The sequence below is a fragment of the Peromyscus californicus genome, unplaced genomic scaffold (genome assembly GCF_007827085.1).
Source record: "Peromyscus californicus insignis strain IS unplaced genomic scaffold, ASM782708v3 Scaffold_8__1_contigs__length_139910024, whole genome shotgun sequence".
In the NCBI taxonomy this organism is placed as follows: Eukaryota; Metazoa; Chordata; class Mammalia; order Rodentia; family Cricetidae; genus Peromyscus; species Peromyscus californicus.
The window spans coordinates 116,246,629-116,272,509 of record NW_026294606.1 but is presented as its reverse complement, the minus strand read 5'-3'; the positions used below and the strand labels follow the sequence as shown (position 1 = coordinate 116,272,509).

At 53.4% G+C, this 25,881-nt stretch overlaps 1 protein-coding gene across 8 annotated transcripts in view; it reads right to left on the bottom strand.

The window, feature by feature from the left end:
- The window catches only part of Kifc3 (kinesin family member C3), a 34,731-nt gene extending 9,958 nt beyond the window's left edge, over positions 1-24,773 (bottom strand). Inside the window, exons 1-6 of one of the 8 annotated variants that reach the window (XM_052729589.1) lie at positions 24,654-24,773; positions 19,596-19,800; positions 16,820-16,962; positions 11,229-11,367; positions 8,581-8,762; positions 270-335 (exon numbers count right to left, since the gene is read on the bottom strand). In XM_052729589.1, the coding sequence (XP_052585549.1) occupies positions 270-335; positions 8,581-8,762; positions 11,229-11,367; positions 16,820-16,962; positions 19,596-19,761 (696 nt within the window). In that variant the 5' untranslated portion in view covers positions 19,762-19,800; positions 24,654-24,773. Of the gene's footprint in view, positions 1-269; positions 336-8,580; positions 8,763-11,228; positions 11,368-16,819; positions 16,963-19,595; positions 19,801-19,990; positions 20,103-23,923; positions 24,055-24,392; positions 24,603-24,653 lie in introns of those variants that run through there. The other 7 variants (XM_052729588.1, XM_052729592.1, XM_052729590.1 and 4 more) reach the window with 7 other exon arrangements.
- Positions 24,774-25,881: the final 1,108 nt, after the last annotated feature.

The window sequence follows — 25,881 nt, the reverse complement described above, 5'->3', positions numbered from 1 at the left end:
TGCTGCCCCTGCTCCGCTCAGTCTATTTCCCTGAGTGTGAAAGTAACACAAAGTCACATTAATGCAGAGTTCACACTCCTATTTTACGTCAGCAAATGAGATCCAGGCCCCTGCTCTGTGGTGAGAAGTGACAAGTCTTTGAGACAAGGCAGCATAAAGTTCAGGTAGGGCATGGGGTTGGGGGGGGGATTCAGACAGCCACACCCCGAGGTGGGGTCCTCAGCTTGGCCTCCACCAAACCCTCCTCAAGATGGCACTGGGGGCCTCACCAGTTCGGATCGAAGTCGGCTCACTTCCTGGGCCTGGCTAATGAGCTTTTCCTTTAGATGTTCCACCTGTGGGCCCAAAGCCAAGAGCACCGTGAGCCCAGGTCCTCACCACCAGCCCACACCCAGGCCTCTTGCCCAGTTCCAGCGATAGCCAGTGTGCCCCTCTGGCCCCAGGGCCTCAGGTTTCCTATGTTCAAGCACCAGGCTATGCCTGGAACTCTGGTAAGCTACCCGTTTTCAGTGGCCTGCAGGCAGTGCCCACTCCCTGCAAGAAGGTGCCAGCCATGGTTCTGCATGAGGCCTGGAGAGGTACTCTTGGGAAACTCAGGACCCCTCACGGGCACAGGCCCCTTCAGAAGCCCTGGGTCTGCCTACTTATCTGTAAAAATAATAACAACGTTCTCCTGCTTTAAGAGGACTCTGAAGTTACATGAACAGTTATGGTCCCTGGGCTCAGCCTTGCCCGGCCCCCAGAATTTTCCACCTTTGGGGAGTTTCTACTGAATCAGCCTACGGAACTGTGTTTTCTGTGGCCAGGCCAAGTCCAGGACCTTGAAGAATTGTGACCAGGAAGGTGGACGTGAACATGGGCAAGCAAGATAGTCAGTGAGTGGGAGCGTCTGTGGTGACAACACCTTGAGTAAAGCTCCTAGGACAGTGACCCTGAGCCCACATTAGTCTGCCCTAGGACCCCTCCTCAGGGAACAGGCTTCACAGACAAGAGCCCCAGCAGCAGAATTTGCCAGAGCATGTTGGGTTTCTCCTCAGAACATTCTGGATGACTGTGTCACCTTGGAAAAGGTGTGGAGGTGGAGAGAGTCAGGTGGAGTCTAGTGGGTTAGGAGGTTTATGTATCTTGGCCACAAAAGTATTAGGCTCTGATTAATGAGGTGAAGGGGGATGTTGCCTATAGGCACCAGGCAGATGAGGCACACACACACACACAGAGAGAGAGAGAGAGAGAGAGAGAGAGAGAGAGAGAGAGAGAGAAGCATCTATAATGTGGTCCCCATGGGCCACAGTCTGATGGGAACTCATACCCAGTACCTCAAAACTTATCTCACAAGAGAGGCTAATACTGGGTGTGGTAGTGCACACTTTTAATTCCAGCAGAGGCAGGGGGAACTCTTTGTGAGTTTGAGGCCAGTCTGGTCTACATACATAGAGAGTTCCAGGCCAAGCAAGGCTACATAGGAAGAAACTGTCTCACAGATGGGTGGGGTGGGGTCTGGATGTTTGGATATGTAAAATCTCAGGTGAGCCAAGGCTCTGGGTAGCATGTAGCCTCAAAGGTCACTGTTCCCTAGGCCTGAACTGAGTGGCTAGCTGGGCAAGCTAGCTTCTCTGGTCAAGAGGAAAGGTCCATGAGATCCTTCTCCACCTCACTGTAGACCCCGCAGGCCAGTGCAGGTCAACTCTCGGTGGCCCGAAACCCCACTGAGGGACTGTAAGGCCCAGCCAGGCTGCCCATACCTCCAGGAGATAAGCAGGTGACCTAAAAGCTAAGACTTGAGAAAACTTACTCCCCTCTGTGCCCACCTCCAGTAAGGTCCTTCCTAGGGGCACTCCCAGCCACGGGCCTGGCAGGAAAGCAAGGCCCACGCCAGTTCTCCACTCATTACCACTACCCACACGGGGCTGAGAACCCAGCGCACGGGCAAGTGTGCCCTCTGGCCACAAGCAGAGTTAGGCACCAGAAAGCCGAGCTGCCCTAAGTCCTACCATCGGGGAAGCAGCTAGGCCGACTGTGGGATTTGTCTGCAGGGCAGCTGCAAAGCTAGCCCTTGATCGCTGGTGCTCTGAGGGCAAAGTCTGAAGTCTGAAGTGCCAGCTCGAAGCTGTGCTGCCCACATGTACTGCCTTCAGCCCCCAACAAGCTCAGAGTGCCCTCGGTGCGTGGCATTTCTGACCAGAGGGCTCTTTCCAGTCCTTTTTGACAACTCTGCCCAGCCCCTGCAGCCTGCCTCATGGCAGTTTATCAAAGAAAACCCTGTGTGGCTAATACAAAGGAGCGGAGCCTCCAGGCTGTAGAATCACAGGCCGCGGTTAAGTGTATGACCTTCTCTTGCATTTCCCTCACCCTAGAAGAAGAGGATCCACTTTCTACCTCTCCATATTGCCTCACCAAGGCTAAAGTTCTGACCTTGGCTGTTTCCAATGCTGGCTGATGCTGGGCTCTCAGCCCTGCTGTAGGGAACGTGGGGCTGGCAATGCTTCCTGGGAGTGAGGACCTCTGGCCTGTCTACAGCCTAGCTCCTTCTTGCATCATAATGGCAGCTCAAGTGTTGCTGCTTCTGCTGGGGTAAACAAGGAGATGCAGGAGATGGATATGATGGGACAGACTTGTTGACCAGGAGGGAGGGACCATAAAAGACCGTTTTGACCTGAGACTTCAGACACTAAGTTACCTGTGAGCTCATCTCAGGAGGCAGAGCAGGGGAATCTAACTCTATTTGTCTGAAGGGCACCCTATTAGGGGTGGCCATCGCCCCCCACCCCCAGGCATAACCTCTAACTCCTTCATGGCCCCTGAGGACCAGCTGCACCTGGCTGGGCAGGGCAGTTAGATCCCGCTGCCAGGAGAAGGTCCCGGCCTGTACTTGGGAGGGTGGCTCTGTTTTGAGAGGGCTTGGGGGGCAGAATAAGCAGGTGCCTGAAACAGATGGAATGCCCAGAGAACTGGATGGAAGACAGGAACAGGAAGAGCAGAGAGCAAGGTACCACACCCTGCAAGCCTGGGGGGGGGCACTCACAGCTGGCCTGCCGCTGGGAGCTTGGGGGGGGGGGGTGCTGCAAAGGTCTACAAAGGCCAAGCAGGCAGCGGGTGCTCAGAGCAGTTCAACAGCAGAGGGCAATGTTCGTAACTCCTGAGTCTCCCAGAGGTGAAGGGAGCACTGGCCTGGCCTTGGGCAACATCCCCCCCCCCCCCCCCCCCCCCCCCCCCCCCCCCCCCCCCCCCCCCCCCCCCGCACTGAGGCTATCAGCTAGAGGAGCGTTCTCCACCTGTGCATCCTGACCCCTTTGGCAATCCTCTATCTCCAAAAACACTTTCTTCACAAGTCATCACAGTAACACAATTCAGTTATGAAGTAGCAACAAAAATAATTTTATTTTTGGGAGTCGCTACGACATGAGAAACTGTATTAAAGGGTTGCAGTACTAGGAAAATTGAGAACCACTGAGCTAGAGAAACTGAGGCAGGGGGCAGAGTGACTGGGGCCTGTCTGTCTACTTACCTGACACAAACCCGCATTTACCATGGCAGAAGCAGCTGGGTAGAGGTGGGGTACCCAGTCAGGTCTGCATTTTCTCAGCTGTCTGCTCCCAACCCAGTGATTACCTCTATACCTCCCACCATGCCTGGGCAGCCTGGTCAGCAGCTATTTCTAGGCAAAAAAGAGGCCCTGCCAAGAGTACTGCAGAGCCTTGCTGAGCTGGCATTTCACCTGGAGCCCCCGGGGATCAAGGCAGTACCCCTCCCACAACCAACTCACCCACTCTGCCTCGCATACTCCCCAGCCAGGAGGCTGGCCCGGCCTGGTGGACACAGCTGTATCCGTGCCGAGAGGCTCCCGAGTCCTCCACCCGTGAGGAGCAGGAGCAGCATTTGAGAACACCGACCAGACCTCAGCTCGTGAGAGCAACCACAGACAAGTCCCTTCACCTCCCCGTGCCTCTCCACTTCCCCATCTGCACTACGAGGCGACCTCATCAAGGCCTTCAAGACTACATGAGGAAATCTGTGCAATGTGCTTGCCAAGGCCGGCACATCACACATTCCACTACACACTGGGCAGCAGGCACCTGAATTTCAGGACCAGAAGTTTTCTGTAGTTCAGATTATTAAATTTTCGCATATACACAATGAAACATCTTGGGCATGGGGCCCACGTCTAAGCAGAGTTCACCCATGTATCATATGCACTTTATACATATAGTCTGAGGTAATTTTTACAGTATTTTTAATTAACATTTTTGTGCATGAAATAAACATTGTTCAGGCTTAGCTGTCAGAGTTGGGGTATCATGTTTGATATAGGGTTTTGGATTTTGGAGCATTTAGGATTTGGGCATTAAGGATGCTCACCCTGGGCTAGCATAAGAGATCTGTAGTGACCCTCAGAACTGCATTCCTAGTGCCTTGCCCTAGGCTGGTTCTTAGTAAATGTAGGTGAATGCCGGAGTGCAGGAGTGCCCTTAAAGACACAGTGGGTGCTGAGGTTGGCACAGAGCATGAAGCCATCAAGCATGATATTGGGCTACGGTGGGCAGACGGATGACCACTCCGCTAAAGACCAGAACTGCCACATGACTTCATGCAGAGGCTGCCAGTGTGGGAATGTCAAATGAGCTATATCTTCCAATGTCAGGAACAGAAGAGAAGGCCAGGGCTGGGTGTGGCTGAGCACTGGTCTAGCACACACAAGCTTTGGGTTCAATCTCCAGTACTGGGGGAGAGGGGGGCAGATTTTCATGCAAATTGAGATTTAAAACTGGCAAGTAATTTGATTTTAAAATCTGGCCAGTAAGAACTATTAACTTTAGCAAAGTCGCAGGATATGAAATCAACGAAAAAATCAGTTGTGTTGCTATAACAACAGACTATTCAAAGTAGAAAATAAAATCATTCCACTTACAGTAGCAGCCAGAAAGAATAAAATCAGAATACATTTAAACAAGAGGAGCTGGGCAGATGGCTCCTAGGTAAAGTGCTTGCTGCTGAAACGAATGGATCTTAGTTCAGGTCGCCATCATCCATGTAAAAAGCTAGGCATGGCTGGGGCTGGAGAGATGGCTCACTGGTTAAGAGCACTGACTGCTCATCCAGAGGATCTGAGTTCAAATCCCAGCACCCACATGGCAGCTCACAGCCATCTGTAACTGCAGTCATGAGAGATCCAACAGCCATTTCTGGCTTCCAAGAGCACTGTGGTGCAGAGACACACATGTAGGCAGAACACCCTTCCACATAAAAATAAGATTTAAGAATATATTTTCTAAACCTAGGCATGGCAGCACACACCTGTAACTGGAGTGCTGGAAGGAAGGAAGGACAGACAGGCAGACAGATCCCAAGGGCTCGTTAGCCTCCCAGTCTAGCTAGTCTAGCTGAAATGGTGAGCTCGGGTTCAGTGAGAGACCGTATCTCAAAACATAAGGTGGAGGGTAATAGAGGAAAACACTCCATGTCAGCCTCTACCCATGCATGCAACTGGTGTGTACATGCGTGTGCACACACACCAGAAAGGTAAGAACATGGAATGGAGGCTACAAAGGTTGCTAAGAACATTAAAGACGGCATAAAGGGAAAGTGTCTTATAGTCATGGGTTAAAGACTCAATCAATAGGGCTGGAGAGATGGCTCAGAGGTTAAGAGCACTGACTGCTCTTCCAGAGGTCCTGAGTTCAATTCCCAGCAACCACATGGTGGCTCACAACCATCTGTAATGAGATCTGGTGCCCTCTTCTGGCCTGCTGTCATATATGCTGTATACATAATAAAAATATAAGGGTTTTAACAATGTGCAGAGAAATTTAGAGAGCCAAGACAATTCCTGCCAAAACCCTAACAGCCTTTTCTAAAGGCATTAAAAAAAAAAAATCCATCCAAAAATTCCTATGTCAACAGACAAGTCTTGTACAAGAAAAATGGAGGTGGAAGTCTGTCTTGACTTCCGTACTGTAGCAGTCAAAGCAGTGTGGCTCTGGCAGACAGACAGACAGACATGAAGACAACAGGAAGGACGAAGGAGTCCAGAACAAACCTCACATACACGTTCTAGTGATTTTTGACAAGTGTGCCAAGGCCATGCAACGGCGAAGAACAATCTTTTTGACAGCTGGGGGTGGCAAACTGGTTCTCCGAGTGTCAAATAACAAAGCTGGGCCCTTACCCACACACCATAGGGTAATATACAAAATGGGTCAAAGAAATTACACGATAAAACTCTCAGGAGAAAATACAGAAGAAAAACTCTGTAACACTCAATGTGGCAGTGATTTTTTGATACAGTCCCCAAAACATGAAGAGTAAAAGGAAAAAAAAATAGTTATGTGGCCTTTACAAAAATTAGCTTTCATACTTCTACAAGTCAACCAAAACCACTAGTATAAGGGCTGGAGAGATGATGCAGAATTAAAGCACTGGCTACTCTTCCTTCCAGAGACCCAGGTTTGACTCCCAGAGACTGCAAAGCAGCTGTGTACAACGCCAGTCCCAGGGAATCTGATGCCCTCTTCTGGCTCCTGCAGGTACTGCATGCATGTGGTACACAGACACGTGTGCAGGCAAATCACACATACACATAAAAAAAGTAAAAATAAAACATTAAAAAAATCACAGGTATAAAGCTTCAGATTTTCATCCCTGAAACAAAAGACACCAAGCAGAGTGAAAGGTAACCACTGAGTGGGAGGGAAATGTGCAAACCAATCGCCTGAGGAAGGATTACTATCCAGATGAAGTAAAGGATATAACAGAAATCAAATCACCTGGACTGAAAAACGAAGAACTTAAAACCCACAATGAGACACCACTGCACGCCCGCTGGAATGGCTGCTCAGTAAGTGCCAGTGAGGACACAGAGACACCAGACCCCCGGGCACCGTTGGTGGACACGGGACACAGTGAAGCCACCGTGGGAAAACTCAAAAACCAAAAACTGAGTTAGGCCTGGGGGGTGAACACCTGTAGCCCCAGCCCTCAGGAGACAGAGACAGGATTATTGCCTGTGAGTTCAAGGTCACAATGGTCTAAGTAGTGAGTTCCAGGCCAGCCAGGGCTACACAGCAAGAAAAAAAAAGTATAATAATTATAACAAATGGAATCAGGTGCGTGGTTTACACCTGCAATACCAGTGTACAGGGGGCAGGAAGCAGGAGGTCATCTCAAGGTCAACAGCAGTCAATATCAAGATCCTGTCGCAGTGGGGCACAGCCGCACACAACTTTAATCCCAGCACTTGCAAGGCAGAGAGAGAGAGAGAGAGAGAGAGAGAGAGAGAGAGAGAGAGAGAGAGAGAGAGAGAGAGAGAGAGAGAGAGAGAATAGCGGATCTCTACGAGTTTCAGAGTTTGGGGCCGACCTAGTCTACACAGGGAGTTCCAGGCCAACCAGAGCTACATAGTGAGATCCTGTCTGAAAAAGAGGAAAAGAAAGCCCTGTCTGAACAATAAATAAACAAAAGTAAGCAATGAAACCCTGCATGACTCGGCAACTCCGATTCGGGCATACACTCCAAAGACCCGAAAGCGGGCACTTGAAGGCACAGCTGTACGTAGTTACTGTAGCAGTCTTATTCACAGTGGCCAGAAGGTGGGCGCTACCCGCTAGGGAGTTCCACGGCACCCTGGGCTAGATCGGGAGCCTCTCTCAGAAAAACCAAAACCAAAACCAACAGCCAACAACACAAAACAACAATAAAACCCACTGTGAGGCTCAGGGAGACAAGAGGCCACAGGAACCCTACACTTTATAGTTCATAATCAACTTCTTGTCCACACTTATGACCGACCCATCTGATAACAACAAAGCCACACTCATCAGCTGGCTAGAAATCAGAAGATGGAGTTCAGAGGACAGACAATGCTCCTACAGCCAAGATAGCCTCAGACAGATCTACTTCTGTGGTTCCAACCTGCCCCTATGACGTGGTACAGCACAGAGTGACAGGGAACAGCACATCTAGGTTCTGTAATCAGGTTAAGGAAACGAGGTGCAGACTGGCAGTTACCTAGCCCAGGGCCACGGGGCTAAGGAGTACTGCCAGAGTCAGGGTTTGCTCCCGACTCCAGGCCCAGGAGTTTGACCATGTCTCCACGGGACTGGACCCTACAGAGAGCAGCTCATAGGTACGGAGCTTCAGGAACCATCTCTGGAGAACACTGTTATAAACATGCAATCAAAAAGTTCACAGAAAACCTGAGCAAAGGCTAGGTACCATTTTGAACTCCCAAGTTATCTGAGACCTGAGGTTGGGTTGAGGATCCCAAAGTGGGGATTTAGGGACACCAGAGCGGGGCTAGGGACACCAGAAAGGCTGGGTACTTCACTTTCAACTTCCCCTCTTAATAAGCAAGTAGATTTCATCAATTAAAGGGGAAATGTTTTGTCTGGGAAGATGCTCAGGTGTTAAAGACACTTGTTGCCAAGTACAACAACCTGAGTTTGAACCTCCTCACCCTGTAGCATCTTCCCAAACCAGAAGAATGTCACCACCTGACTTTCGGTGGGGTCCAGGCACCCTAACAATGTCCTCTGACCTGCTCCACAGTGGGCAGTGGCCTCTGCTTGTCCCTGCCTCCCCAGGTACCTGGTTCTGCAGTTGGGTAGTTGTGGCTTGCCGGTCACTGTCGTGGAGGGCCAGCCTTTCCCGAAGGACCACCAGCTCCTCCTGAAGCTGGGACATGGCCTCCACCGTCCTATGTACCACGGGGTCTGGGCCTGGTGACCCCGACAGGCTTGAGCACCTCCCGATGCCAAAGAGCCGCCCACCTACAAGCAAAGTAGTGGCTGATGAGCACGGCAGTGGAGGGCTGCCTGGAGGAGGGATACGGCCATCACAACAGAGCACACCATCAGTGGGAAGAGATGCAAGCAGGTGGGCTAGGACGAGGCCTGAAGGCTACGGCAAAATGGGGTTGAAGGGGACCTCCAGGTCTGCCTTGAAGAGGTCACTTCAGCAGCAGCTTCTGGGGACAAAACTGCCTAAACCAAGACTTAGGAAAGCAGTTTTTACTGACTCCCTCCAAAGCGGTGTTTTCCAGTCTAAAGGGCTAGGGCCTCTCTGGGCTCTTCGTGCTAAGTCACGCCCTCTCAAGAGCACAGCTGAGGGGACGGGGACGGGGCTTTCCCAGCTGCTCTGTGGGCAGTGGTCGCCTGTGCATGGAGGAGGGGCAAGGGGAGATGTGCAAGCGCAACCCATCAGGGCACTGACAGACCAGCGCATGCGACAGGGGCAACCAGGCGCACTCACAGGTTGGTGCCTGCATGTGGGGCCACACATGCGCGAGAAAGGGACAAATACCAAGTCAGGCAGGGCCTCAGCCTAAGTCCTTCCTGTCCCATACCTGCCGTTCTGTCATCGGAATGGGAGACACAGGACAAGCATCGAGGGCCAGTGCTCGCTCCACAGATGAGCATGGCCTGTGCACTGAGGAGTCAGCAGCAGTCCGGGGGGCGCGGGGGAACAAGAGAAGGATTTGCCCTCTCCCCTCAGCAGCCCAAGCGGAGCCCTGCAATGTGTCTGGGAGTGCCGAAGGCTGGTGCCAGCTGGTGAGCCTCCCACTTCGATGAGGCGAGGGGCCTCCCTGGGTCTGACGCCTACCAATAGCACCCTTGACTACAGTTCTGCAAAGCCCCAGGGCAGCACAGGGGAATGGGAAGCAGTAGCTAATGGGGGTTCTGCTCCTCCCAGGGAGCTGGGGCTGGTGTCCCCTCCTCCCAGGGAGCTGGGGCTGAATAATCCATGCTGGGCCAGTGGCCTCGGCTGTGTGGCTCTGCATGTGACACAGCACCAAAGTCACACAGAGCTGGCCCGGCCTCTGTGATCTATTCTAGAGGCAGTAAGGGCAGCCCGATGCTTCTAGGCCAGCACACGGGGTTGCCACGGGTGGCATGTGATCAGCATGGCCACAGACGGCATTGGTGCAGGACAGAATGTGCTGGGCTCGGCTGCTGAGAGCTGGTCTTGCCTCTTGAGTCACATGGGAGGGACCCTGCAGGCTCTTCCTATGCGAAACAGTTACGATGTGCCAAGCCCAAAAGCAGCCCTGGGAAAGAAGCTGGGATCCCATAGGTAACACAGGTGTGGGTGACTATCACAGGCCTCGGCAGGCCTGTCATCCATGACAAGGCTCTTGTCCTGGGAGGCCCTGAGGCCCAGACCTCAGCATGGCACCCTGTGTCGGGGGCCAGGAGTTAAGCGGAAGCTGCAGAATCATGGGTAGTGGAAGAAACACTCTTGAAGAACCTAAAGGAGGTCTGAAATGGGAAGAAGTCAGGGGAGGTGAGGCCCAAGGGCGCTTGAACAGAACAAGCCCTGTGCTGAGGAAGCTACCACCTGACAGGTCAGTTTCTAGAAGCACACCCACCACAGGGCCCAGGGCTCAGCTACTGTGCCAGTCTTCATTGCTAGGAGGACCTAGCCTTCCTCCTCTGGGCCTATCCTACCTAGCTGGCTAAATGCTGGCCATTTTGAAACCCTGGCTGCCCATTGCTCAGCCAGACCCTATACCAGCCCTGAATCTAGGTGGACCAGGGCTCACCCAGAATAGGCACTGGCCCAGACTTGGAGGAGGGAGTGACCTCCTCCAAGAACCACAGCAAGTTCAGACACACAGACTCTGGGATATCGACACCTTTCCCCCACACTCCTGGCCTTGCCCTGAGGCTGCTTGGGAGGCTCTTTCTCTGTGATCACTGGCCTGTACTTACTACAGAAAACCCAGAGGACTGCAAATGAGCCCGGAGAACCTTCTAAAACCAGTCAGCTCTAGGTGCCACAGTGGACTGAGGATAATGGAACCACAGGCTGTTTTCTCAGCCTGAAGGGAGGGGAACAAATCCTGCCCTCTAGATCCTCTGACCAGAACACAGCCAGGCCCCTGCGGCGGGCACCAGTGGCGTCTGGGAGGCTGCTCCTGGGCCCTGCTTTAGATGGGTGCTTGGAAAAGACAAAAAGAAAGGAAATCCAACCCCAGCCTCCAGTGGCCAAGGTCTCTTATCTGGGTGGAGCCCTGGTGGCCCTGGGACAAGGGACGGGACGAGAAAGAGGACAGACACATGGCTGTCCCTGAATCTGGAGGAGGCTGTCCAGGGTCTCAAGTTCACGTCAGGTGGCCAGACTGGCTGAGCCACCTCCAGCTGTGGGGCGGAGTGCGGGACAGCTGGGACCCCCAGGAGCCTCCATCCTGCACCAGCTCAGCCAGGTGTGCCGATGGTAGGGCTGACCTCCTTTACCTGTGTTTTCTACATTCATGGCGCCACCAGCTTCGGGGGCCTCCCGGTCCCGCCTGGGGGCCGGTGCCTGCCTCTTCAGGAGCTGGTCTTCTTTCGTCCCCTGACTCTTGCTCTCGTACCCCTTGTCCTGCAGGGCCTGCTGCCAAGACACAACCAGAATCCTCTCGTGAAGGGGACTGTGCTGAGGAGGGACCCTCGCCCTGGGATGGTGAGCATCTGGTCCCCGGGCCCAGCAGGTTGTCTCCACCAGGGAGATGTGGACAAAGAGGCCTGCCTGGGATCCCGGGAAGCCAGACTAACATCCCACAGGAAGATGGAGGTGATTTACTCTCGGGACCCACAGTAGCCAGCCTCCGCACCAGTAAAAAAGGTTCGAAGAACCTAGGGTCCCTGGATGACGCTGGCGCTATCCCTGCAGGCTCTGTGGGGCAGGAGTCACCAACCAGCATGTGAGCAGCTGGTTCACACCATCCCAGGCGACTATCCAGTCCCGCTATCCACACAGCAGACTTGGGGCAACTCCCCTGTAGTGTTACCTGCACCAACACCTTGGCAGACGGCCTCTCACCTAACGATGGCACTCCCAGGACTGGGAGGCTACACATGAGTTCATCTGACCAGGACAATGACCAACCTGCCTCCTTCATGCTCTGTCCCATGGGGCTATCCAGGGGCAATGTGACCCCATGTCCTGGTCAAGGGACTGAGGCAAAGGTAGCCGGGTTGGAGCAGACGAGTGGAGAGGCCAGAAAGGGGTGCTTCATTCAGAGACAACCCCTACAGCTCATAGAGAAAGACACCAAGCAAGGGGCAGAACAGTGTGGGAAGTGTGATCCCATGTGAGGGTCATACACAAGGTATAGATGAAAATGAACTGGGGAGCCCACAAGCAGCTGTGTGTGCTTGGTGTGGGGCGTGCACACAGAGACCCACTGAGATAGAAACAAAAGCAATTTAAACCTGGGGCACGGAAATAAATTTCATAACAGGAGAAAAGGCAAGACAAGGAGCAGACAGGGACTTCCCGGTCATTCTGGAGACGTCTGGGGTTTGAATTTTTCACCTTATCAACATAGTTTGGTTTGGTTTGTTTCTGTCCATGGAGGGATCTGGGAAGAGGCTTTTATGTCTTCATGCCCTCTCAAGTCAAGTGTTATTCTATCTATTTACGGGGTCTCACTCTGTAGCCCTGGGTGGCCTGGAACTTACAGATCCGTCCACCTCTGCCTCCTCACTACTGGAATTTAAGGTGCATGCCAACATCCCAGGCCAGCTGCTACATATATTTTTTTAACGCTCAGTACAGGGAGGGCAAAGCCCAGTGAGACAGTATGTCACCTGCGTGCCGTGTGGCTGTGGACAGATTCTGCATCCTCCCAGTGGCTGTTCCTCACCATCGTATCAATGAGAACCCCTAACCTCTGCCCTCTAGTGCCAGTGGGCAAATCAGTGGCAGCCGCAAGTGAAGCACACTTGAAGTGCCTGGCATACAATAAGCACCACGTAGATAGCTGTGATCGGTTATTTCTCTAGTCTCCACTCTTTCACTTTGAGCATCAAACGCCAAACAAAAGAACTGCAAGAGTGAAAAGCAGCCGGGGCAGGTGCCTGGTCAGCCACGCCCTTGGCCTCTTGCTCCCTCATCTTCGTATTTAGGAAAACTCTCCTCCGCTTCATTTTGTCCCCACCCTCCAACCAACTGCCACACCATCTCGAGCAGGTTGGGGGAGGTGGGGTGGCGGGGACGGCAGCAGCTGGAAGTTTCCACTTGCCTTCAGACAGGAGCAAAGGTTACACTATTTCTGGGCTGCTGGCCGAAGCACAGGAAGGACAGACGTCCCCAGGGGCTGGGAATTTCTGCACTGCCTCTGTGGGTACAGCTCATGCTGTAGTTTCTGGAGCAAGGCTGGAGTGACTGAATCTGTGACCTGCAGGTCGAGTCACCGTGCTTGGGACACACTCCAGCACACATCCACATCCATAAACATGGCAGGGCTCGGCAGGGGCCGGAAGGACATGAACGTGGGAGCCAGTCACTATAGGCTTCTGAATGGAGCGTCAGCAGAACCGCTGAGCCCAGGCCTCCACAGCAGCCACAGCCTAGCACCCCATAATCAAAGTTCAAGAACAGGGCCACCACCCAGCTGAGCTGCAGCTCCTGACCACAGCCTCCCGATTTAACTTCCCTCTGGTACTCTTAACTATTTATTGTCTCACCAGAGCCGCTCTCCTCGCAGACCTCACAAAGGAAAGAAGTACGGGCGGTTCAGCCCCCGGGAGAATCTCACAAGAACCGAGAAACATAGTGAAGCAGCGGTGTCTGAAGCACCATCATCCCTGGGGTCCCGTCCAGAGCAGCAGCCCAGGGCTGCAGCTGCCGGAGCGAGGGTGGCTCAAAGGTGTGTGTTTCCCCAGCACCCAGGCGGACTATCATCTCCACTTGCTTCATCCCAGCTCTGCACGGTGGCTACGAGAAGGGCAGGATGTGTGCATGAGGCCATAGAAGATGTGAGGAAAAGCCAGGCATGGTGGCTTATGCCTGTCACCACGAGGCAGGAGTATCTGCCATTGGGTTCCACACCAGCCCAGGCTACAGAGGGGGTCCTTGTCTAACAAACAGAAAGAAAGAAGACCAGGAGGGGAATCTGGGCAGCACCCCCAGACAACTCTGGCACTTCATCCTCTGAAGTTGTGTTCCTGGGTTCCCATTTGTATTCATGCATCTGAGGTCATTAGTGACTCTCTGGAGCCTCTACTGGGCTATCTTCCTTATTTCCCTCCTCAGCATCCCAGCACCTGTGCTAAGATGCACTGGCGGAAGGCAGCCAGTCCATAAATATCTGTTCAGCAAATGCACATACTAAAATATTAATGCAGGAGGGCTGGAGACACTCAGCAGGTAAGAGCACTGGCTGCTCTTCCAGAGGACCCAGGTTCAATTCCCAATACCCACATGGTGACTCATGACCATTAGTAACTCCAGTCTGAGAAGATCCAATACCCTCTTCTGGCCTCCACAGGCAGCAGACATATATGTGACCAAACACATATACATAAAAATAAAAATCTTGAAAACCATATACTAATGTAGGCTGTACTGGTTTTGTGTGTCAACTTGACACAAGTTAGAGTCATCAGAGGAAAGAGCCTCAGCTGAGGAAATGCCTCCTTGAGATCCAGCTGTAAGGCATTTTCTCATTTAGTGATCAATGGAGGAGGGCCCAGCCCACGGTGGGTGGTGCCATCCTGGACTGCTGGTCCTGGGTTCTATAAGAAGATGGGTTGAGCAAGCCATGGGAAGCAATCCAGTAAAAAGCTCCCCTCCATGGCCTCTGCATGAGCTCCTGCCTTCGGGACCCTGCCCTGTTTGAGTTCCTGTCCTGACTCCCTTCAGAAATGAACAGCAATGCTGTAAGCCAAATAAACCCTTTCCTCTCCAACTTGCTTTTGGTCATGGTGTTTTGTTGCATAATAGAAACCCGAACTAAGCCAGTGGCACCAGAGAGATGGCTCAGCAATTAAGAGCACTTGCTGCTTTTGTAGAGAGCCTAGGTTCTGTTCCTAGCACCCATGTGGGAATTCACGTTAATTAGTTCTAGACATGGAGTATCAGCAGATCTACTGAAGAGCTGTAGAGAACCTAGATTTGGTTCCCACCATCCACATGGTAGTTACAGACATCTGATTCCCTCTGGCATCCTCAGGCAGCAGGTATGCACATGGTACATATACATAGGCAAACATTCAAACACATGGAAATAAATCTAAAAACCAACAAATGCCATACCAAGCTAGTACAGCTGGGTATGGTGGCACATGCCTTTATTCCCAGCACTTAGGAGATTGAGTTGGCAGATCTCTGTGAGTTTAAAGCCAGACAGGGCTAAATAGTGAGAGCCTGTCTCAGAACAAAGCAAACAACAAACTAACGTGGGCCCGCCAGACGGCTCACTGGATGAAGGCACCAGATGCCCTGAGTTCCCGTCCCCAGAACCTATACAGCGGAAGGGGAGCCTACTCCTACAAGCTGTTCTCTAACCTCCACAGGCCCACTGTGCTGCACCCACCCCACCCCAAGCACCCCCCCACACACACACATATACACAATGAATGTAAAATAGTAACGTCACAACTGCTTGAACGTCAAAGGAGCTCCCTGTAATCAGATAACACCCAGGGCAGATGCAGGATTTTACCATCGACCACCATCGATATTTGGTGTTGATGGGAACCTAAGGCTTCGTGCATGTCAGGCAAGGGCTCCAATGCTAAACCATACACACAGCCCAATGGTAGTCTATGGTAAATTCTCAAGTGGGGTGTTATGCAGGGTTAAGGGAATGGAGGTGGTGCTCTGTGACTGACATGTAGGAAGAAATCTCCAGGATGACTGAGGGAAACAGCATGTCGCAGAATAATGTGCAAGAGTGAATATAAAAACCATGTAACTGGTGGGAGCACAAGTAAGAAAGTGAGTGAAGATGAACCTTTCATGGTGGACTTGTCGAAGGGCCATGAGGGGCACACAGCTTCTAGGGATTATACTGTGAGTTCTTTACACCATCTGGATGGTTTTGGGGGGTGGGAGTGGGGGGTTGTAGCCCTGGCTGTCCTGGAACTGGCTCTGTAGACCAGGCTGTCCTTGAACTCACAGAGCTCCACCTGCCTCTGCCTCCTGAGTGCTGGGATCAAAGGCGTGCACCACCACCAACAACACCATCATTAACACCTCTTTACACCATTGAAATCAAGCTAATTGTGTTCAATAGTTCAGATCTCAGCCTACTGTGTGACCAGCAGCAAGTGAGTCAACCTCTCTGAGCTCTGAGCCTCCATGGCCTCGTCTATAAAATCCATATGAAACAGTTTCTTTCTGTTGAGACGTGAGATCTAATGCTTGTGTTCCAAAACAGCAGTGAATAAAAACTGCTATCTCTTTGTGCTATTTCTACAATCAAAGCCTCCCCCATATACAGTAAGTATGCCTTTTGAAAGTCAATGACATCTGCAGAGGAAAAGAACCTCCCCATCTCCCCACCATCTTCCTTTGGAGTCCTTCCCCCCCCCACCCCCCACTTTTGTGAAACAGTCTCTCTGTATCCCTGGCTAACCTTAAACTTGCTTTGTAGACCAGGCTGGGCTCAAGCTCCCAGAAGATATCTGCCTGCCTCTGCCTCCTTAAAGGATTAAAGGCATGCACCATGCCCAGCCTGGCCTTTGCTTTGATTCTTCAAACAAGGGAACACAGGCATTGTCCATGTAGAAATAAACAGCTCCCCCAAACCGGCCTGTTTTCCCAATATCTCCTCCAGTTCCCGCACATCTTAGCAAAGGCCTCACTTCCCACCTCAGCCAGGGTGTGGCTGAAAAGCTCCTGTCACCTCCTAAGAGATCTTCCCTGAGATAAGCTGAAATGAAACCTCTTGCATTCATGCAGGCTCTCAGCTGTGGATTGCAAAGGGCCTAGCTAGCCAGCAGGTGCCTGGCAGGTCCCCAGTGCTTCTCCCTGCCAGACCCAACTGCCTGAGCTCAGAGGACCCAGCACACTGGCCACACGCACCCTCGCCCTGCATCTGACGGCCCACGCTTACCTGAACTGTCAGGTAGAGTCTATGCGGACTCCTCGGGCCAGGCCAGTCCACACTGAGGGCCCGACACTGTGCCAGGGACGGGCGAGCTGCAGTTCGGGTGCTGGAGTCTTCCTCACTACCAGCTAGGGTGTCCTTTCCACGCCCTGTTCCAGGACAGACAGACAGGCGAGAGGACATACTTGGCTGCTGGCCAAAGACCACTGGCCAAAGGGACCTGAGCTCAGTTTTTGCCCCCTCCAACCTGCCCAGGTGTGACCAGCAGGGCTTCATGTGGCCTCACAGGCTCTCTCCACACAGAAACACGGGTAGGGACAGGTTGGGGCTACCTGATTTTCTTACCAAAAGGGACCCTGAGATTCTTCTCTGAAGGGTACCCAAGACCCTACTGGGGCTCTCTAGTTGCCACAGTGGCTTGTGGGGTCCACACTTGCTCATCAGCTCCTCTGCAGAGAGCAGCAAGAAGCAGCTGAGACACTGAGTGAACTGTACACAGGAACACAGCTTTATTACCCAGGCTGCCTCTAGGTGGCAATTTCTCCCTGGCCTTCATTAAGACCAAACCCACACTGGGTGGCCTGGTCCCTGCTGTTTCCAGAAGTGTACCCAGAGACAGCTAAAGCACATCTTCTGGGGCCTCTCTACTGGGGCAGGACACCCTCCCCTCCCCTCCAGCCTGGCCAAGGTGGAGACAACTGGAGAGATGGCTCAGTCACAGAGCACACAGAGCTCTTGCAAAAGGCTGTTTTGTTCCAGCACCCACACTGGGTAGTTTACAACTGCCTATGAGTCCAGCTCCAAGGGATCGGATACTTCTGAACTCTGTAGGTACCTGCTCTCACGTGCATTTAACGACACACAGACAAAAACACATAACAAAATTAAAAATAAAATAATATCTTTTTTAAAAAATCAATAAATGGAAGCTTTTTTTTTTTTTTTTCACCAGGCACATGCTTTTAATCCTAGTACTGAGAAGGCAGAGGCAGGCAGATTTCTGTAAGTTCAAAGCTAGCCTGGTCTACAAAGCAAGTTCCAGGCAGCCATAGTAAGACCCCGTTAAAAAAAAAGCACAGCCATGACCCTGGGGTAAGCTAATATCCTGGGGGCATAACCCCAAGGGGAGGATCAAAGAGAATTTAGGCACAGCAAGGACCCACAGATATTAGCATTAGGATAGCAACTGCATCACACCCACCCAGGGAGGTGGAGGACACTCCCCTTGTTGGGCAGGCAGAAAACCAGAGACCCTGAATAGTTAACACTATGCCAGTGTCACCCGGGGCTTATATTCAAACCCCATGTGCCAACCAGCCCTGCTTGTCTATCCCTCTCACGATGACAGTAAGACTAGGGGGGACATATGGGGGGGGCTGAGGTGCCCTTGGTGACTGAGACTCACAGGTGCCAAGCCTGTGCCTGTCTGTCACACTCGGGTTTCACTGGACCTGTATCTTAAGTTTATAAATTGGCTAGAAGTCTCTAAAGTCACTGTATTCATTTCATTCATACACACACACACACACACACACACACACACACACACACACACACACAAAGTAGATGAAAAACTTAGTTTTCCAAGGTGAAATGTTTTGTTTTACCGGAAAAGTCATACTCAACTCTATTACATTGGGACCCTGGGGACAAGCTTGTAGAGACCATCCCTGGCTCTTTTCAAACCACCAGCTCTGACTGACCCACAGAGCCCCTGCTTAGCCTGAAGGCTCCCAGGGTATAAGGGGGTGGCCGGTACCGGGCAATCACAGAAGCAGCTTGCAGAGCCTCAAAGCACTGCCTGGCTACCATTGGCAGAGTGAACAGGTTACAGTTAGAAAGGGAGACGGCAGGAATCTGTTACCGGCCTTCTCTGAGCCTTCGTGTACCCCCTCTTCTGTGTACTGAGGGGCTTAGGCCCCACGGTCTCATGGCCCAGGGGGCCAGGCTGGTAATCTGAACACTCCTCCAGGTAGGTCATGAGCAAAAGGTAGCAAGCCCCTGAAGTCAGTTCTCCTGGACAACCCTGCCTTCCCACACAACCAGGGCACCCTGCCTACCTGCCCACACAGAGCTGGGGAAAGGGTCAAGGCAGCTCCTCAACCCCACACCCAGCCCCTACCCAGAACAGAGGAGCCGCTGGCTCCTTGACAGTCTCAGCACCTGGGACATGACCCAGAAAGCTGACCGCTGACAGCTCCCTAGGGTACAGACGTGGCCCAGGCTCCAGGACCCTCTCCCTATATAGACCTGCTGGTAGGATCGCTTTGAAAGCAGCGTTGGCTGGCTGACACCGAAAACCCAGGGCCTGGCACCCAAAGTCGGCTGGGCAACACCGAGCAGCCTGCCTTCACTCCTCACTCCTGTCCAGGGCAGCCTGGCAGAATCAGGTGTCGGCGCTGAGCAGGGCACCCAGGAGGTCAGCCGCTTCACCTACCTTGTTTACCGACCTCCAGCTGATATCAGAGAGCACCCAAATGAGATCTCAGAGTCCCTGACCTGGTTCGGCTGGCAGGAATGAAGCTGATGCCGCGGTGCTACGGACTGTTAAAGTTTAACCGGCCCCAGCCTTCTCCTCCTCCCCGGCTGGACGCGGGGAAGGAGCACCCGGTGACGCTGAACTGCGCTGCGCTCCACGCCCAGCCGGCTCTGAGCTGCTGGCTACCCTGTAATTACCTGACAGCTCTGACTGAGTTTAGGAACCGCGAGAAACCTCAGTCTCATCTCTGGGATCTGGAGGAAGGAAGGGAAAAGAAGAGGCATTCTAAAAATGCGGACTCACCAGTTCTCAATCTCCCCTGGCCGGTGTGTGGGAAAGGGCGGGCGGCTGGGCTGGCTGGGGCGGGGCGAGCCATCCCAGGCTTGGGCTCCTGGACCCGGCCCACTCTCCACAGGCCCCGCAGTGAAGGCGTGGCTCCCAAGTTCCACGTCCTGCGAGAGGGGACCATGGCCCGGGGCTCAGCAACCTCTTCTGGGTGCCGGGCAGCCTGTGGCGAGAACAAGGGGAAAGGCGTTGAAGAGGCGTGGGTAGCCCATAAGCTGTGCCGTCTGGAAGGGTCTGTAAACAAGGGCCCCCTGCTACCTAGGATAGCAGCCCCAAGAGTAGCAACCCAAAAAAAAAAAAAAAAAAAAAAAAAAAAAAAAAAGAGTAGCAACCCCTAAGGACCCTGGACTCACAGGAGGGGGCTCGGTACCGACTACGGCATTTCCAAATGGGCCAGGAGCGAGTCAATGTCTGCCACCCACTGTGAAGATCTTCGAGGGGGCACACTGGGTAGCTGCCCCGTGTGGAGGAAGCTCCAAACCTATGCTTCCAAGCAGTGGTAAGTTTAATCCTTTTCCTCCATGACATCTCATTTTCTAATTGCACCCAGCTGCTTGCTTAAGTCTCAGCCTTCGGGCTGTGTCCCAAACCAGTGGCCCAGCAGCGAATACTCCTGAGTATTAGCATCTCACTGAGGAGGGGCTCAGAAGAGGCTGGCTCAGGGCCAGGGGCAAGCTGGGTTTACATTCAGCAAATTCTCAGAGCCAGTTCATTCACACATTCAAGTAACTCAGTATTGAGGGTGTGGCAGGCACCCTGCCAGGCATTCATTCAGTTCTTTCATAATCATTTATTGAGTGCCTACTATGTGCTGGGCACTAGCAGAAGTCATCTGATTAGGAAAGAATGGATCCTCAAACATCCAGTCAGAAGAGAACAAACCTTCAATAAACCTTCACAGCGTTAGGTAAAGGTTTATTGAAGTGGTGGTGCATGCCTTTAATCCCAGCACTCCAGAGGCAGGCAGAGTTCAAGGCCAGTCTGGTGTACACAGCAAGTTCAAGGCCGGCCAGGGCTACATAGTGAAACCCTCTCTCAAGCACAAACAAACATACACAGTACAAACAGGTTAGGGGAGGTTAGGGAGGTTCGCTAGGAGCACGGGTCCAGGATAGGAAGTGGACAAACGGAGAGAGTTCAAGCACAGATTTCTGGATTTGGAGTTTTTGTTTTGAGTTTGGTTATTTGAGACAGCGTCTCAGCATGTAGCCCAGGCTGTCCTTGACCCACCACGCTCCTCACTCAAAAGTCTGTCTTGAGTACCTCCTGTGTGCAGAGCAGCCTCGGGAACACTTAAGCTGACCAGACTTTCGTCGAGGCCAGTTGCGGAAGCAAAGCCAGTTTAAAGAGGCACCACGGCTGGGCGGTGGTGGCGCTCGCCTTTGATCCCAGCACTAGGGAGGCAGAGCCAGGCGGATCTCTGTGAGTTCGGGGTCAGCCTGGTCTACAGAGCTAGTCCAGGACAGGCTCCAAAACTACACAGAGAAACCCTGTCTCGAAAAACCAAAAACAAAAAAAAAAACAAAAAAAGAAACCCCAAAAAACCTAAAGAGGCACCACGGAGTTTGGGATGCAGACTGGGCACCCAAGGGACTTGCTACAGAGCTCCCTGGACTGTGGACCACTTTCCATTTCCACACCCCTCACCCCCACCCCCTGCCAGGCAGCGAGAACACGTGTGGAACAGGGTCTGTCTCCCCCCCCCCCACCTCCCTGAGGGTGAGGGGCTCACAGAGCTGTGCCCACATGCTCCACGATACCTTACTACATGAGTATCCTGAAGTGCGCGAGCATGCACACGCACACACGAACCAAAGCCTGGGAAGGAGGAGCGGCTAGCCACCAAGACTCAGTACTAAAGGCCACCACTGCTAAAGGTGAGGATGAAATCGGCAAGACCGACCAAGGCAGTATTAAGTAAGGACAGGGCTGGGCTGGGGGTGGGGGTGGAAACCCATGACTGAAGGAGGGAGGTCCTCAGAAGTGGCTGGAGAGCAGCAAGTAGGACAGTCAGGTGGCCATGGCGAAGTAAGAGAAAGCCCTAGAGAGAGCGGGGCAGGGGCTCACACCTACCATCCCAGCACTCAGAGGTTGCAAGTTCCAGACCAGTCTAAACTGCAAAGCAAGTTCAAAGAGGCTCAAGGAATTGGAGAGGGCCGAGGAGGCAGCTGTTTCCTTCTTTGGGGGAAGTTTAGCTAGGATGGGAAGGAGATGAGCTGAGACAGGGGAGAGGTGGCATGTGAGGTCAGACAGAGGGGCAGGAACAATGCATCTAGAGGCAGAAAAGTAAGCAAGGATCTGGGGTCGGAGACCGAAGACTTGAGATCTGATGCTCACAGGGCCACATACTGAAGACAGTAGGGTCCTGGTCTCTTCCTTCCTTGACTGACAACAGTGTGGGGTACCCACCGGGAAGGGGGCAGGGATGTGGAACAAAGGGTCAGGAAGATGCTGATCCTTATAAGTCGCCCCACACCGCTGATGCTCTGAGATGCGTGGAAGGTGAAGAAGCAGGAGGAGCAGATACAAACGCCCTCCCCAGGCAGCCTGGCACAGAGCTGGGCATAAAGCCAACCCTGCAGGCCAACGGGGAAAGATGGGAGGACCGTCCTCTGCAGGTGAGACCATGTAGGACAGAGAGTTCCAGGGGACATCAGCTCAGTCTGGGGGTGGGGGGGCAAGAGGTAGGAGACCATTATTTCTGTGCTATCAGGAAGGGAAGTTGGAAAGGCGGCCTGAAGAAAGAGGAAGGGTGTGTGCTAGATTCCCAAGAGGAAAAGGCAGCTGAATTTAGCAGCTGGAAACCCTGACGTGAGGTCAGGAATCTCAAGGAATCTCAAGGAATCTCAAACAAGCCCAGGGTTCTAGACTGTGAGAGAAGCACATACTCTCATACAGAAAGTGTTTGATTTTAGGGTCCTGGGACCTCTACTCATCTGGAACTCATGGGGTAGAGTTATGAGCGTGGCTCAGGCCTTAGCCCCGCCACCTAGGAGAATGAATCACCCAATCTTGGTCTTATCTCCATGTGTAAAGTGGTGAGAGATGCCCTTCACAGGACTGGCATAAGCAGCAGACAGTGCACGTATGAAGCGTTGGCATGTACAAAGAGCCCGAGATGCTATCTTTTGGTGTACTGTCCCAGGGGTGGGTGAATGCCGAGGCCGGGTGGGGGAGGGGCACTTGCCTCTCTGGGTTTAAGCCAGCCTGGTAGAGCTGCTCTCCTCCTGTCTAGACCAGAGACGGTGCAAAGACCGGGGAGTAGACTTCATAGTCACCTATACACCACTGCTGGAAGACGGCTTGGTTCTCCTGGGTGAGCATTTTGGGGGTGGCTAGACTGGGCTAGGTTTTCCCTGGCACACAGAACATGTTCTGGGGGAATCCAGATGTCAAATTCTCTGCTCCCTGGTGCCCATACAGCGAGCAGAACTCACTCCCTCGGGCCCTGAAGTCCAGCCACACAAACACACAGAACCGTTCCGGGGCTGCATTCCTAGCAAATGACTCTCTCTGGCCAAGGGCACAGGGAAAAATCCTACCAGGCTGGGAAGGGCACTCACCCAGTCTGGGGCAGAAGGACACTAAAGGAAGGTGAAGCTTGGGGTAGTCCCAATGCCCAAGCTTGAGACATGCATTCAAGGGTGGGAGGTGACAAATGTACTTAAGAATTTGAACCCAGCTTCCTCTTTAAACTGTCTCTGGACCGGGCCTTTCACTGTATCAGCCAGAGTTCCGCTGTTCCTTGGAGTAGAAAGGACAGACAGCTTCTGGGCTCCCCCTCCCCGCAGGGATTCCTCAGCTGCAGCTGTCAATGACTTGATTCGTCTGGGCTTGTGAGGGTTATCTCTGAGGCCCTTCCTCCTAACCTAGGGGCTGGCGCACCCCACCTCGGGCCTGGCCAGAGAAAGCAACTACCCGGGGACACAGAGGGTGGGCCCCAACTGCAGCCTTCCTGGGAGGGACCCGTGCTGGGGAAGGGGGCGCGCTGGTTGACAGGCAGCTCCCAGGTAGGCTCTGCACATTCCCCACCAATGAAATCCGAAGCGGGTCTAGGCGGCGCGACCCCAGAGGCCGTGCCACCCTCAAGCCCAGGTCCCAGCGAGGATCTCCGACTGGACGACGCCGTGGGACCCCCAAGCACAGCCGGCTCTCTGGGGCCCGGTCGCCGCGTCTGCGGTGGATCGGGACGGAGGGGTCCCCGGGCAGGGTGGGCGCGGCGCCCACCGGGCGCGCCTGGAGGAACCAGTCCCAGCCCGTCCGAGCCTGCCCGGACCCCGACTCACCGGCCTAGCGGAGACAGGATCCCAGCGTCGCCGCAGAGCCCAGGGCTCGGCCCGCTCCGGCCCGCCCGCGCGAGGCAGCTCCACGCCGCCGCCGTCGCCGCCGCCGCCTCCTCGGCCCGCCCCGCGCCCGCCCCTCCCGCACTTTCCACAGGAAATGATTAACTCAGGCCGCGGCGCGTTCCCATGGCAACGGGCTCGGGAGGGGGGCACGCGCGCTCTCGCGCACGCGCCTGCCCCGGGCGCATGCCCCCTCTCCTCCCACCCCCAGCACGGGCTGGTACAATTTATGTGGACACCCTCTGGTGCACGCGCCCTGGCACACCTGCCTGCGCCTTCGGAGCAGGCGCACACCCTCCACTGCACACACTGCGTGCCTGCACACTCGCCCTTTGCCTGGCCCGCAGGAACGCCGGCCGGCCGGCCTCTCACTCACACCCAGGTGTTAACATTGAGAAACGGTTACACTCACCCTCAAACGGTTTGCACTCCGCCCCTAACCCAGGGGCACAAGTTTCACGCACTCCAGCTAAGAGTCACACACATCCCGGCACACAGACTCACATCTTAAGAATACATTTTCCCATTCTAGTACACTCACACATGCTCTTGCACACGAGATCAAGCATATACACACACGTTCACCTGCTCTGCCAGGCAGGCATGCACACACACACACACACACACACACACACACACACACACACACACACACACACACTCTTCGACCTGCCTGCCATACTGCCTCTCCAGCTGCGCCCCTGCTCCCCAGCCAATGAGCATCTTGAGCAGCTTGGTTGGGGTTTGTTAAGGTAACACATTCTCATAAGCTCCAGCCAAACAGCTCAGAGTATAACAGCCCCCAATCTGTCTTTCAAAGCTCCTCCTGGGGCGCCTGGGAGCCTCAGAAGAGGCCTGGGAGAGAGCAGGCCTAGCCAGCCAAGAGAGACAGCTGACCCAGAGGGGCCACTCTTGTTCTTTGTCTCCCACACAGAGAAGCATTTATTTCAGCCGCAGTATGCCCACTCGAGGGTGCGGAAGGAGAAGTGGCGCAGGAGACCATCCAGCAGAGGCTGATGGTCCCCAGATAACCTGAGAAGGGCGGGGGGTCTGCCCCTGCAGGCTTGGCGAGGATGGCCTAGGAGGGAACTCCAGAGGGCCTGCAGCCTCAGATGGGCCTGATTCCTGCTGCTGCTGCTGCTGCTGCTGCTGCTGCTGCTGCTGCTGCTGCTGCTGAGACAGAATCTGGACCAAGACCGGGACACCGGCGTCGGCCCCACAGAGTGCCTGGTACCAGAACAGGACAATAAGCCCACAGCTGGAAGCATGCACCATCTCCTTTATTGGAGGCTCCATTCGTGGGGCAGGGGGTTGCCTATCATTAAAGTTTGAGTATAAAAGCAAAAGCCTTGTCTTGCCTAAGGGTTGGGACACTGACATTAACCTCAACTTCCTCCTAGCAAAGCCAAAGTCAGTTGTTTTTTTTAAATTAATAAAAACATTTATTGTTCCCTTTTCTCCGATTACAAAAGTAATGGATGTTCATTGTAAGCATGATCCCGCCCACTGGGAATAAGTGCTGCCAACACTTCACTTAGCACAGCCTTTCCCTGTGCACATAACAGACACCATTTATTCAGAGTGAACTTAGTGCCAGGCACTGTGCTGGGCTCTTTAGCCACAAGCCCCTGTTGGATCCTGCGCAGCCCAGGAGGCGGGCACATCCTGTGTCCACTTGTTCACGGGAGGAAAGGTTCTCTGGCAAACTCAGAACGTGTCGGAGCAGAGGCTCCGAGTCCAGTAGAGATGTGTGCATATGTCCGTACATGGAGGGCCTCCGTGTGAACACAGGAAGCACCAGCCAGGGGAAAACAAAGACTGAGGATTAGGAGGAAACATCCTTTTTTTTCCTGTTTTTATTTGATTTTTATTCACACCTGTTAATTACACATAATAATGGG